At 39.6% G+C, this 14,711-nt stretch overlaps 1 protein-coding gene across 2 annotated transcripts in view; it reads left to right on the forward strand.

Annotated features, from left to right (window-relative positions):
* The first annotated feature begins 7,949 nt into the window (after positions 1-7,949).
* The window catches only part of IPP (intracisternal A particle-promoted polypeptide), a 38,456-nt gene continuing 31,694 nt past the window's right edge, over positions 7,950-14,711 (forward strand). Inside the window, exons 1-2 of one of the 2 annotated variants that reach the window (XM_081226019.1) lie at positions 7,950-8,398; positions 10,770-11,111. In XM_081226019.1, the coding sequence (XP_081082145.1) occupies positions 10,820-11,111 (292 nt within the window). In that variant the 5' untranslated portion in view covers positions 7,950-8,398; positions 10,770-10,819. The remainder of the gene's footprint in view (positions 8,399-10,769; positions 11,112-14,711) is intronic. The other variant, XM_081226018.1, reaches the window with a different exon arrangement.

The following is a 14,711-nucleotide window of genomic DNA, read 5'->3' on the forward strand; positions in this document are numbered from 1 at the left end:
GCTGGGTAAATTGATGCCACTCTAAATTCATGGTCACTCATTTCAACCAACAAAGACGTAAGAAAAGTAAGAGCTAATGTTTATTCCTGAAAATGGCATAAATACTTTACATGCATTAACTCATTTCATACTTATAACACCACCATAAGTAGATAGACATTCATTCCATTTTACTAATGAAGAAACTGAAACATAGAGAAGTTAAGTAACTAGCCAAAAGTCACACAGCTAGTAAGAGTCAGAGTTTAAGTTTTCAACTCAGACATTCTGATTTCAGAGCCTGAGCTTTTAAGCACTACTGCCAGGAAATTTAATAATGTTTCAGTAGTCAGTTCTATCTCTTTTCTATCTATAACCAACAGGGCTACTTTGTTACCTAACTCCCAGGGGTACTATTCACGCTTACATTATAAGTGATATTTAGACAGAAATTTATAGCCTTAAACCTATATTTTAAAATAAGAAAGACTGAAAAGTCAGGAACTAAGCAACTGAAAAACTTAAACTGATAAAGAGGAAAAGGATAAATTCAATGAAAGCTAAAATAAGGAAATAATAAACGTAAAAACAGAAAATAATGAGGTAGGAAACAAAGATAAAGTGGAGAGTATCAACAAAGCCAAAAGTCAGTTCTTTGAAAAGAATAATAAGATTGAGAAACCTGTGGCAGGATTTATCAAGAAAAAAAGATGTCATAAATAAATATAAAAAATAAAAAAGGAGCCATGACTATAGATAATAGCAGAGATTAAAATTTGAGAATATTGTTAACAATGTTATTGTTTCATTGTCTGTGAATGAATTTGAAATTTTAATTAAATAGAACAAATTTATAGAAAAATATAAATTAGCAAAATTGCTCAAGAATAAATAGAAAATGTGATAGAGATTGAATCAACAGTTAAAAATCTTTGCACAAAGAAAACAACAGATCCATATATTTTTACAGGCAAGTTCAACAGCTTCTATCTTACTCAATTCCAATCTTGCTCAGACTCATGCAAAGGAAAAAAAAAAAAAAGAAAGAAAAAGGAAAAACACTCCTAAAACCATGTCGGGGGTTAGTTAGTATAATCTTGATACTTAAATCAGAAAAGAGTAGTATAACAAAGGAAAATTAAAGGTTAGGCTCACTCACAAATATTGATGCACATATTCTAAGCAAAGTCTCAGCAGGACTTCCCTGGTGGTCCAATGGTTAAGACTCTGTGCTCCCAATGCAGGGGGCCTGGGTTTGATCCCTGGTCAGGGAACTAGATCCCACATGCATGCCGCAACTAAGAGTCCACGTGCCACAACAAAGATCCCAGATGCTGCAACTAAGACCTGGCGCAGCCAAATAAATAAATAAATATATTTTTTAAAAGTGTTAGCAAAGTAACCCCAGCAATGTTAAATTAATGATAAACACATGAGGACCAAGTGAAATTTGCATCAGAAATGAAGATTATTTTAGCATTAAAAAATCTATTAATGCAATTTAGCACATTAACAGGCTAAAGAAGAAAAATCATACGATCATCTAAAAAGATACAGAATTCATAGCACCACTATTTACAATAGCCAAGACATGGGAGCAACCTAAGTGTCCATCAACAGATGAATGGATAAAGCAGATGTAATATATATATCTATATATTTCAATGGAGTATATATATATATATATTCCATTATATGTATATGAAATATTACTCAGCCATAAAAAAGAATGAAATAATGTCATTTGCAGCAACGTGGATGGACCTAGAAATTATCATACTAAAGTGAAGTCAGTCAGAGAAAGACAAATATCACATGATATTACTTATATGTGGAATCTAAAAAAAATGATACAAATGAACTTATTTACAAAAAAGAAACAGACTCATAGACATAGAAAGTAAACTTGTGGTTACCAAAAGGGAAAGGCAGGGGTAGGGATGAATTAGGAGTTTGGAATTAACAGATACACACTACTATATATGAAACAGATAAATAACAAGGACCTACTGTATAGCACAGGGAACTATATTCAATATCTCATAATAACCTATAATGGAAAAGAATCTGAAAAAGAATATATATAGAAAGAATCACTTTGCCATATACGTGAAACAAACACAACATTGTAAATCAACTATACTTCAGTTTTTAAAAAAAGATACAGAAAAAGTGTTTGCTAAAAGTCAACTCATGAAATACTCAGGAGATGCAATAAATTTAGGGATTAAAAGCATAACAAATACCATATGTGTTCAGTATTATCATCACTATCAGTTGTAGTAGTACTAATTGTAGTAGTTGTAGATGGATTTGAAGGGAACTACCTGATAAAAATATGCCTACCAAAAAAAAACCTACAGCAAACATTATATATATATATATATATTTGTGTGTGTGTGTGTGTGTGTGTGTGTGGTATGCGGGCCTCTCACTGTTGTGGCCTCTCCCGCTGCGGAGCACAGGCTCCAGACGCGCAGGCTCAGTGGCCATGGCTCACGAGCCTAACCGCTCCGCGGCATGTGGGATCTTCCCGGACCAGGGCACGAACCCGTGTCCCCTGCATCGGCAGGCGGACTCTCAACCACTGCGCCACCAGGGAAGCCCCAAACATTATATTTAATAGTAAAATATTATTTAAAATCAGGACCTGTGTAAGGATACTTGATTTATTATTACTTTTTAAAAAAAATTAAAACAAATGTTTTTAATTTTTTGGCCATGCCGCATGGCATGAGGGATCTTAGTTCCCTGAACAGGGATTGAACCTGAGTCCCCTGCAATGGAAGCATGCACTCTTAACCACTGGACCACCAGGGAAGTCCCTATTATTACTATTTTTTATTAATAATTTTAAAGTGCTAACAGTTGCCAGATACTAACTGCTTTATATATGCTAAATTAATCCTTACAACAACAATATGAAGTACAATAATTAGGCATAGTTTAACTTGAGAAATCTGAGTTTCAAGAAGAGTTAAATAGATTGCTTAAGGACTCAGTGGCTGGGCTAGATTTTGTACTTAGGCATTTGGTTCCAAAGTCTATGCATTAATTCCTACACTACTCTGCATCTGCAGTCAACCTCACACTGGAGACCTTAGCTAGCTGAGTAAGACAAGAAAAATAAACATAAGGTATAAGGTTTGGAAAAAAAGAAACAAAACTCTCATATGTGCAGGTGATATGATTATTTACACGGAAAAATCCCAAAGCCCCTATGGATAATTTTTTAATTAATAAGTGAATTAAGCAATGTTGTTGTCCATAAAATCAACACACAGAAGTACCCCAACAAACATAAAATGTAATTCTTAAAAAGATATTATTTATAATAGTACAAAGAGAAAGTACTCAGGAATAAATTTAATAAAAGATATATAAGACCCTTATGAATAAAAATATAAAACTTTAAACTTTTCTAAAATTTAATTTTATTAATGGATAAAAGTATTCAATATTATGAAGGTGTTAATTCTCTCCAAATTGTCCTATAGTTTTATTGAAATATTAGTAGAACCCCTCTTTCCCCCCTTGTATGTATTTGTGTGTGAAACTTGACAGGTTGATTCTAAAATCTATGTGGAAGAACCAGGTATTCCAGGAATAGCCAAGACACCACTGAAGAAGAACAAGACAGGGAAACTTATTCTACCAGATATCAAGACTCATTACAAAAGTATAGTAATTAAAGCAGGAGGGCATATGAATAGACCAATGTAACTGAATAGAGAACTGATTCCAGCCCAAAAGGAAACATAAAATGGGAGAGAGCTAGCATTGAAGATTAGTGAGGAAATATGAAATATTCAGTAAATAATGTTGTGACAATTAGTTATTCATATGGGGAAAAAAATTGGATCCCTATCCCAGTTTATACTCAAAAATTAATTCCTAGTGATTTAAAGAATTAAATGTGGGGGCTTCCCTGGTGGCGCAGTGGTTGAGAGTCCGCCTGCCGATGCAGGGGACACGGGTTCGTGCCCTGGTCTGGGAGGATCCCACATGCTGTGGAGTGGCTGGGTCTGTGAGCCATGGCCACTGGGCCTGTGCATCTGGAACCTGTGCTCCGCAGCGGGAGAGGCCACAATGGTGAGAGGCCCGCATACCGCAAAAAAAAAAAAAAAAAAAAAAAGAATTAAATGTGAAAAGAGACATTATAACACTTTTAGAAGAAAATATAATATAATATCTTTATAACAATGGGGAGGAGAAGAATTTCTTAGGCAATATACCAAAAGTGCAAAACATAAATAAATAGACTAATACATTGGTAAAATTATAAGTTTTTGTTCATTAAAAGAGATAATGAAGGAAATTCCCTGGTGGTCCAGTGGTTAGGACTCCGTGCTTCCATTGCAGGGGGCACGAGTTCGATCCCTGGTCAGGGAACTAAGATCCCACAAGCCGCAGAGTGCGGCCAAAAAAAAAAAAAAAGAGAGAGATATTGAATAAAAAATTGGCAACACATATAATCAAAAACATCCTAAATAAGAAACTAAAAATTCAATGGAAAACTGGGCAAAACACATGTATAGCCATTTTACACAAAAGGAAACTTAACTGGCCTATGTATTAGTTTGCTTTGACTGCCATAACAAAATTCCACAGACTGGGTCACTTAAATCAGTGGTCTCTAACCTTTTTGGCACGAGGGACTGGTTTCATGGAAGACAATTTTTCCATGGGGGTGGGAGGGGAGATGGTTCAGGCGGTAATGCGAGCGATGGGGAGCGGCTGATGAAGCTTTGCTCACTCAGTGCCCACCTCCTGCTGTGCAGCCGGGTTCCTAACAGGCTGTGGACTGGTACCACTCCACGGACCAGGGGTTGCGGACCCCTGGCTTAAACAACAGAAATTTATTTCTCACAGTCTGGAGACTGGAAAATCCAAGATCAAGTTGCCAGCCAGCTAGGTTTCATTCTGTGGCTTCTCTCTCTTGGCTTGGTGGTAGGCAGCCATCATCTCCCTGTGTGCTCTTATGACTGCTTCTTTATGCAAATGGGGGCTAGTTGGCTACCTTTTCACTAGATACTCACATGGCCTTCTATCATGCATGTGTGGGTGGAGTGAGGGAGAGCAAGCACGCTCTGGTGTCTCTTCTTATAAGGGCACTAATCCCATCATTGAGGGCCCCATCCTCATGACCTCATCTAATCCTAATTAACTCCCTCAAGCCCCATCTCCAAATATCACATTGGGAGTTAGGGCTTCAACATACAAATTGTGGGGGGACAAAATTCAGTCCATAGCAGCTTATAAACATCTTTTTACTGCCTGATTTCATTAATAATCAGGGAATATAAATTATAATAAAAATAAAATACCATTTTAAACTCATCAGATTATACAAAATTGAAACATCTGATGATACTAGGTGTTGGCAAGGATGTGAAGCCAGGCAACTCTCATTTGCTGCTGGTGGAAATGTAAACTGGAAAAATGAGTTTGGAAAAGAAGTATCTTCTAGTGGAATTGAAGATGCACATATCCTATGTTCCAGCAATTCTGCTCCTAGGTATATGCTCTAAGCACCAGTTTTCATATTGTTAGGTGCAATACAATAGTAAATTGTGAAATTAATTTTAGTGGTGCTGAGGTATGATTTTCTGAAAGGTAAACTGACGATTTTCACAGGAATATAAAATAAACACATCAAAATGTTATTTATCTCATTAATTAATGAGTGAGCCAGTAAGATGTTACAGGAATGTTGTACGAATTTGCTAAGAAACAAGAATATTGAAATGAATTCGCTAATAGAGGCAAAGTGGTTTAATACCCTATAGGTCAATAAAATGTAATGTTTGGGGGTATCTTTTCTTCGACGTGGACAAGAATTATTCTAAATATTACCAGTTTTCTTGTAAAAGATCTTAGTCAACAGAAAGACATCCCTATGCATTCAAATCCTCCAGTGTCTGCTAGACAATGCCCAGGTTTACACTGAAAAGTAATTTCTTTTGTTCATTTCCAAGTCTTTGACAATTTTTCCTTACAACAGTTCCCTTTCAGCATTTTTTTGGTAATGAAATCAAAAAGAAGCAATAGAAATTTAGTGCATTGCTGGTAGTAAATATAAATAAGTGTTGGGGCCCAGGATAGGTTGCCCCAAAATGTACCTCTTATTTATTTTTGGCCACATTGGGTCTTCGTTGCTGTAGGTGGGCTTTCTCTAGTTGAGGTGAGCTGGGGCTACTCTTTGTTGCAGTGCGTGGGCTTCTCATCATGGTGGCTTCTCTTGCTGTGGAGCACCAGCTCTAAGCGCACAGGCTTCAGTAGTTTTGGCATGCAGGCTCAGTAGTTGTGGCTTACGGGCTCTAGAGCACAGGCTCAGTAGTTGTGGCGCACAGGCTTAGTTGCTCCACAGCATGTAGGATCTTCCCGGACCAGGGCTTGAACCTGTGTCCCCTGCATTTGCAGGCGGTTTCTTAACCACTGCACCACCAGGGAAGTCCCGATTTTTTTGAATTAAAGTAACTTAAGAGATGGCCAACGCAAGAGAGACACTCTAACCCTCCTTACTATCTCCCTGAAAGCAGGAAATAAATCTCTCACGTGAAAGGTGCACTCCCTGCATTTGGAGGTAAAAGGACACTCTTATCTCCAGAGATAGGGAATTCAGGCCAACAAGCCTGTATAAACAAACCTTGTTACTTCCTCCCATTTACTACCCCAAGCCCAAACTGTTTAGATTCTTCGGTAATTGAACTCCCAAAACCTAGTTTCTTTGTCCTGTCAATTCTTCATAAATTGATTGTTCCTGTTTAAAAATATAAAAGCTGTCTGCTTTGGCCACTTCTTAGGCCCCTTTCTATGAGTCCTCCTTGTGAACAACTAAATTTTCTTTTTTTTCCTGTTAAACTGTCTTGTGTCAATTTTATTATTAGTCCAGCCACAAGAAATCAAGATGAGTAGAGGGGGAAATTTCCCCCTCCCCAACAAGAGTTTTGTGAAATTTTTGTTTCAAATGTGTATATCTATCTATGTGGTAGGTATGTGGTATCCGGTTTGATGTAGAATGTTTTTGTTCACTGTGAGCTGGGGTCCGAAAGTTTGAAAGCCATTTTAAAATGTGCCATATTATGAAGTTCAACAGTTTAAATAACTGGACGGTTTGAGTTGTCCCTTCACTCAAAGTAGGCATCCACTCATAGTGCGGGGCTCAGTCAGGCAGAGACTCAAAGTGATCTGAGTGAATGGTAAGGAATAGAGAAGCGCCCAGCCCTGCGTGAGGGGTGCGGTGATGTGGGGGTGTTTTTGTGTGTGTCTGTGTGTGCGCTACTCACCATCTTTATTGTTTTGAAAAAATCCCATAGTTCTCCTCCTCAGTGACCCACATGCAAATGAGAAGTATGCTGCTTTGTAAACCGACCTAGGAAAATGATTTGTTGTAAACTTAAATAACAGTGTTATAGAATTTGTAAGAAAGATTCTTACAAATTAATACACACAAAAAAGAGGAAAATATATTGTACCTAGCAGAAAAAGAAGTGACATATACACCTGCAATTCCTTTCACTGCAGAAATGACTTTGTCCAGATCTTGGTTGTGGGTAACATTTAATTCTACTCTGTGTGTTCCCTCCGTGGGGCAGTCAGGAGCTTTGGAAGAATGGATGCGCCTGGAGGTGCAAACTGCAAGCCGTTTAGCCAGCCAGTTGTTGACTTCCTGGGGAGCAGCGTCATAGGCTGTGTGAGGAGGGTAGATCCCGACTCTTTCATTAGCACTGAGGCTCGCTGGCTGCCTGAGACGCCACAAGAATCGAGAGGGGGTAGGCGGCGTGGAAACGGCCAGCCGGCCAGCCCCAGAAGGCGGGAGCTTAAGCTGGCCAAAGGCCATTGCCCGCCAGGAATCAAGCACGAGCCCACCGCCGCTAGCAGCGCCACACCGAGAGCCGCCGCTCCCCGTGAGCGAAAGAGCAGTGCGCACGCGCAGACCCGCCCTGCCAGCGGAGCGGAGAGGTCCCCTCAGCCGGCCGGGCCTCGCCTCCAACCCTCCGCGGTCCGCACTGCCCAGTCACCCGCGCCTTGTCACCCCGCCGCGCTTTCCCCGCCCCGTCTGTGCGCTAGCTTATCGCGACTGCGCACGCAGAGCCTGAGCGGGCGCCAGCGGGAAGGGGAAGCGGCGGGTAAGAAGGGCCTGCGTCCCGGGGGCGTCTATGATGGGATTGGGAATATCCTCCTCGGCTCTTTCCGGCTCTCGGGACCCTTGAGGAGGAGAGTGCGAGGAGCCTCTGGAACCGGCTTCCTCCTGCCGTTCACGCGTGCCTCTAATAATCGAAGTGTTTTCGTCCGGAACGTCGTCTAGTCCGGTCCCTTCCTGCCTCTCTTCTCCCCGCCCCCACTGGGGAATCCGAGGCCGAGCTCCGGCCCTGTCGTCACCAGAAGTATTTGAGATGTCTTCCCCACCGTTTAGGTAGCACCGGAATGTTTATCTGCCGTTAGTGTCGCAGCAGCTTAAGGGTAGCTCTCCAGGTCCAGCCCCCAAGTCAAGCACAAAGAGCCTCATTTTTTTGGATGCTTGCTCGTCCTGGGATTCTTTCTGACACGCTTTGCTGAATGAAGCAGCTTCCAGATCCTCGCAGCAGTGACTTCGAGGCCACTAAACATAGGTCCTCCTTACTTCCTCTGGGCGTCTCCACCGTTTCCTAAATAATCTGCCTTTCAAGTTTGTGCCTCTTGGGGCACGTCCCTTACATCCGTATGCGATGTCCCTGAATTATGCTCTTTCCTTTTGGAAATAGGGTCATACCACGTGCCGCCTTTTGGAATGAAGTACTCCAGTGGCAGTGGGATAGTATCAGCAGTTACTAAGAAGCGCAGTAGTAATAGAGTAGGATTTCTGCTGTCGGCTGCCAGAGTGGATGGATAATTCAGTAACGTTTTTGTAGCAGGAGGCAGCATTTTAGTTCAGTAGCTGTGCTTGATGCCCTGAAGTTGGGGGCAGAGGAGGTACCTTGTAATTAAACAAACCAGTGGGGTCCAAAATATGCTGATAGGAAGAAATCTAAAACAGAAGAAAGCCTGACAGCCATGCCATGTTTAATAATATCTGCAGGTCAAATTTCTATGTAGAGACAAATACACTCTTTGCTTTTATATGCCAGTTAAATGTAGTATGTTGACATTTATGTTGATGCTAATTTGAAGTTTTAGCAGCTACCTCGGAACTTTTCAATAAAATTTCTCAATAAGCTAATTCCTAGACAATCGTGATAATCAGCTTAGTTATATTTACTTTAATAAGTTTGACTGAATGCTATAAATTTAGCCCCCCCTTTTCTTTAACATCAGTTCACACCATTTCTGTCAGTCTTATTACTAATTTTCCTTGATGCCTAAATACCTTAGTCATCTTAGATTTCCCCTGGGCTTCATCTCCATATCTCTTATATTACTGGATCTCATGGTTTCTTTATTCAAAAAGTAACTTGGATTTATCCCTTTGATTCTCATTGTTAAAGCTGGAAGGCTGTTTTCTAAGACTTTGCTACCTCTTAGCTCATCCCCTGAAAGCTCAAATAACAGTTCTGAAACATGACTATTGTCATGTTTATTCTCGATAAACCTGTAAATGTTCATGTTAAGTTGCTATGCTTGGGTTTCAAAGCTCCTTCTCTATATGCACATGATATGATGGGAAAACCCCAGGATTTAGAGTAAGAAGACCTGGGTTCAAATACCAGGACTGTCATTATACTAACTCTGTCATTATACTAACTCTGTGACCTTGGGAAACTGAGCTTCAGTTTCATTCTCTTATTTCAAATAACAATATCTTTTTCTTCCAGCCTGTTAATTATTGTGAGAATTACAATTGGCATAATGTGTGGAAAAGTTATCAGAATTAAACAAAAACAACCTAAGCAATTATTGTTATTTCTTTGTGCTCATTTATTTCACAAACATTTGAAAACAAGATATGTTAGATACTGGTGCTACAGCTATGAAAGATAGTCCCTAAGGAGTTGTCGTTCAGGGAACTTTCAGAGTGTGTGTGTTTGTGTGTGTCTGTGTGTCTGTGTAGGGAGTAGGGTGGTAAAATGTCTGACAAGGTAGAATGTGATAATATACTGTAAAATAGGTAAGGTTAGGGTGAGCACCAAACCCAGAGGAGAGAGGAACAGGGAAGATTTCCTGGAGGAAAGTAAGTTTGAACCGTCTTGATTTATAACAAAGATCCAGAAGGAAAAGGAGGGGGAAGGGTGCCATGAAAGAGATGTGTTTAGAGAACTGCAAATTGTTAGGTTTTGTTGGAGTATTAAGTTCAAAGAGGATTATAGGAGGTAGGACTGGGTAGGTAGAGGTGACATTTGAAGGGCTTTGTGTGCTAAGGGAAGTGTACATATTGAAGGATTTTAAGCAGACAGTTGGCCTGATCACAATTGCTTTTTGAAAGTTCATTTGGCTGCCATGTGTGCCTCCTTACTGCAGTGTACAAAAATATCTTTATACCTTTGTGCCTTTCTTCATTTTCTTTACTCCACCCTAAAGGGTTTATGCCCTCTCCTCATACCTTAATACACTGTCACTTAGTGTCCAGTTCAGGTTCCATTTCTGCTGTGAAGCGCCATCTAATTATTTTAGGCCCCATTATTTATTCCCTTCTTTGAAACCCTGTTAGAAATAGTACCACACAATTTAGCCCTTATTTGTTTCATATGTGTTTTATGTCCCTAAATAGATTGTAAGCTCCTTGAGGATAGGGAATGTTTCATACGTGTATGAATAGAAGACATGTTAAACACAAAAATACATTGTTTGGTCTCTTTCATTTTTTTTTTCAGGGTAGGACCAGATTATGGGCAACAGTCCTTTTAATTAATCTGGCATCATCATGGCTAATGAGGGCTGTGCCAAGGCTGGTGATAGTCCTTTTTCATCAGATAAACATGCTCAACTCATCTTGGCCCAGATCAATAAAATGAGAAATGGACAGCATTTCTGTGATGTGCAGCTGCAAGTTGGAAAGGAGACTTTCAAAGTTCATCGGCTGGTTTTGGCTGCCAGTAGTCCTTACTTTGCAGCTTTGTTCACTGGAGGAATGAAAGAGTCCTCAAAAGATGTTGTACAGATTCTAGGAATTGAAGCTGGAATCTTTCAAATACTTCTAGATTTCATTTACACAGGTATGTTAAGTGAACTTGTAGCTTTGAGTGAAGAATGATGCAATCACTCACGTTCTGCTATGGGAATATAACTTGATCTAATATATAGAAAGTGATTTAACAATATGTTATTATAAGCCTTCAAAAAGTTCATATCGGGACTTCCCTGGTGGTCCAGTTGTTAAGACTTCGCCTTCCACTTCAGGGGGCTCGGGTTCAGTCCCTGGTCGGGGAACTTAGATCCCTGAATGCTGCATGGCATGGCCAAAAAAATCAAAACAAAACAAAAAGTTCATATCTTTTGACCCAGTATTCCTTTTCTGGGAATCCTAAGGAATTAATTAGTGATACAAGCAAATATTTACATTTATTGTAACATTATTTATAATAGTATATAATGGAATACAGTTTGATTGTCCCTCAGTAGGTTATATGGTTAAATAAATTATGGTACATGTATATATAATGGAATAATTTTTAGTTCTCACAAATTATGTTTGTATATATGTACACACACACACATATATACATTCTCATGGAAGAATGTTTGCAATATTTTAAATGAAAAAAAATCTGGATATAGGGCTTGTCTGGTGTCGCAGTGGTTGAGAGTCCACCTGCCAATGCAGGGGACTATGGGTTCGTGCCCCGGTCCGGGAAGATCCCACATGCTGTGGAGCGGTTGGGCCCGTGAGCCATGGCCGCTGAGCCTGCGCGTCCGGAGGCTGTGCCCCGCAATGGGAGAGGCCACAACAGTGAGAGGCCCGCGTACCGCAAATAAATAAATAAATAAATAAAAATAAATCTGGATGTAAATATCACCCCAATTTTGTAAAAAAAAAAAATTCATTTGTGTATTTGTGCACAGGAAGAGACTAGAATATTTATAAGTGTTTATCTCTAAATGATGGAATACGGAAGATTCTTTTTTCCCTTTTTTTGTTTTTTCCTCAAAATGTCTATAATCAGCATGTATTAATTTAAACAAACTTTTATTTTTAAAATGTTTTTGAAGAGTTTTAATGACATTATAAAATGTACACAAAAACCATACTGTAAAATATAAGTCTTATATGTAACATAAATATACATGGAAAAAAGATTTGAAAGAGATACACTAAAGTATTAATGTTAATATAGGGGTTTCCCGGTGGTCCTGTCTTTAGGACTCCACACTTCCCGCAACTCGTGCAGTGCAGCCAAAAAAAAAAGTGTATGTCTGTGTATGGGAAAATGTGATTTTCATTTTTATGCTTTTCTGCCTTAAAATTATTTTGTTTTAGTTTTTTTAAAAGATTTAATTTTTTATTTATTTTTAGCTGCATTCGATCGTTGTTGTGCGCGGGCTTTCTCTAGTTGTGGGGAGCAGGAGCTACTCTTCGTTGTGGTGCGTGGGCTTCTCATTGTGGTGGCTTCTCTTGTTGCGGAGCATGGGCTCTAGGCGCGTGGGCTTCAGTAGTCGTGGCTCGGGGGCTCTAGAGCGCACAGGCTTAGTTGCTCCGCGTCATGTGGGATCTTCTCGGACCAGGGATCGAACCCATCCCCCCTGCATTGTTGACAGGCGGATTCTTAATCACTGCACTACCAGGGAAGTCCCTAAAGTTTTTTTTCTGTAGTGAATATATATTACTCTCATAATCAGGAAAAAATGTTTGAAAACAAAGACTATGTTTGTTTACACTCTAGTTTTGAGAATATACCTTGCTCCCCTTAAAGGACTACTTGGTGGGATATGGCCTGATAAAGTGTTGTTTACTTAAAACATGTTATTTAAACCTGGAAAACGACGAAACCAGGGCTTGAATCCGTGTCCCCTGTATTGGCAAGCAGATTCTTAACCACTGCGCCACCACTGAAGTCCCAAGGTGATTTCTTTTCTTTGTGGAGTTTCATATTTCTTTTTGGAAATTTTCAGAAAATAGCTTTTAATTTGGGATTGTAAAAATGATTATCACATGTTAAAAAAATAAAAATGATTATCTTTTATCTGCTGAAAGCAGTGCAGCTCTGCCTATTGACTAGTGTACAGATTAACATTGAGGGGTTCTTGACCTCACTTTTCTAAGTGACTTATGTCAGCTGATTAAACTATTTCATAAATGCCCCTGCTTCTCTTATTTGCAAAGTATAAATTAATACAGATTAATCCAATGCAATTAGTGTCAAACAACATAAAAACAGAAGAAATTCCACAAGTTGCTTATTCTGCCTCTGCTGTCTGACAGTAGCAACAAGAGATATCTAGTGAAAGAGAATGTTCATGGCATCATCTCCATATTGCTGATGATTAGCACTTCCATCAAAGGAATAAAAAGTGGTAAAACCTAGAGAAATAAAACTACTGAGCATATCTGGGGGATAATAACATTGTAGAATATTGACATTTAAGGTAAAATTGGTTAACAGTAAAGAACAACATTTGGCCGCTAGTAAAAGATATAAAATAACAAGATAGGAGTTTATTTTTCCAACAAAAATGAATCCATAGAAGCCATCCCAAGGCTGGTATGGTGGCTTCTTGATGTCATTAGTAGCGCGTTATTCTTCCAACATTTTGCTCCATCATCTATAGCTTGTAGCTTCTAATCTCATGATCAGTGAACTTTAGCCAGTGGAAGGCAGAAGAGGAAAAGGTAAAAGGACCTGCCAGCAGAGTCTATCCCTTTTTAAGCTTTTCTGGTAGCTCTCCCCAATAACTGCTGCCTGTATCAAGTTGGCCAAACTCAGTCAAAAATTCACCCTCATCTGCAAGGGAGGATGAGAAATGTAATTTTCAGCAGGGCACAACTGCCACTCACAACAAAATCAAGGTTCTGTTAGTACGGATTAAATGAAAATGAATATTGGGTATTTATTAGACAGGGAACTTTGTACTCTTTGATACAATTAGTTCTTTAAAAACATGATCTTTGATTTTCATTGTAATAGCATTTCCTTTTTGGGGATGGGGCAGCAAAACCTGTTATTCTATTAATCTCTCCTCTGGACATTCTTTTTTTTTTTCTTTTTTCAATTAATTAATTAATTTTGGCTGTGTTGGGTCTTCTTTGCTGGCACAGGCTGTTCTCTAGTTGCGGTGAGCGGGGGCCACTCTTCACCACGGTGCGCGGGCTTCTCACTGCGGTGGCTTCTCTTGTTGCAGAGCACGGGCTCTAGGCGTGCGGGCTTCAGTAGCTGTGGCATGTGGGCTCAGTAGTTGTGGCTTGTGGGCTCTAGAGCGCAGGTTCAGTAGTTGTGGCACATGGGCTTAGTTGCTCCGTGGCATGTGGGATCTTCCCGGACCAGGGCTCGAACCTGTGTCCCCTGCATTGGCAGGCGGATTCCCAGCCACTGCACCACCAGGGAAGTCCTCCTCTGGACATTCTTTATTAACCATTCACAATTCTAATAGGTCTTAACAGATTCTTCTCACCATAGATTTTTATGCACTTCACTTAAAATCAAATGACCTGGGTTTGTGATCTAGCTCTGCCACTAACTAGCTGTGTGATACAAAGCATTTCATTTAACTTTAGTCAATTATTCATTCATTCTTTCAATATATATGTGAATATAGTTTTTGAGCTAGGCACTGGGGATATGATAGTAAACAAGACAGGTGTGTCCTGTGCCTTTACAGAG

Source organism: Mesoplodon bidens (genome assembly GCF_964165515.1).
Source record: "Mesoplodon bidens genome assembly, chromosome: 2".
NCBI lineage: Eukaryota > Metazoa > Chordata > Mammalia > Artiodactyla > Ziphiidae > Mesoplodon > Mesoplodon bidens.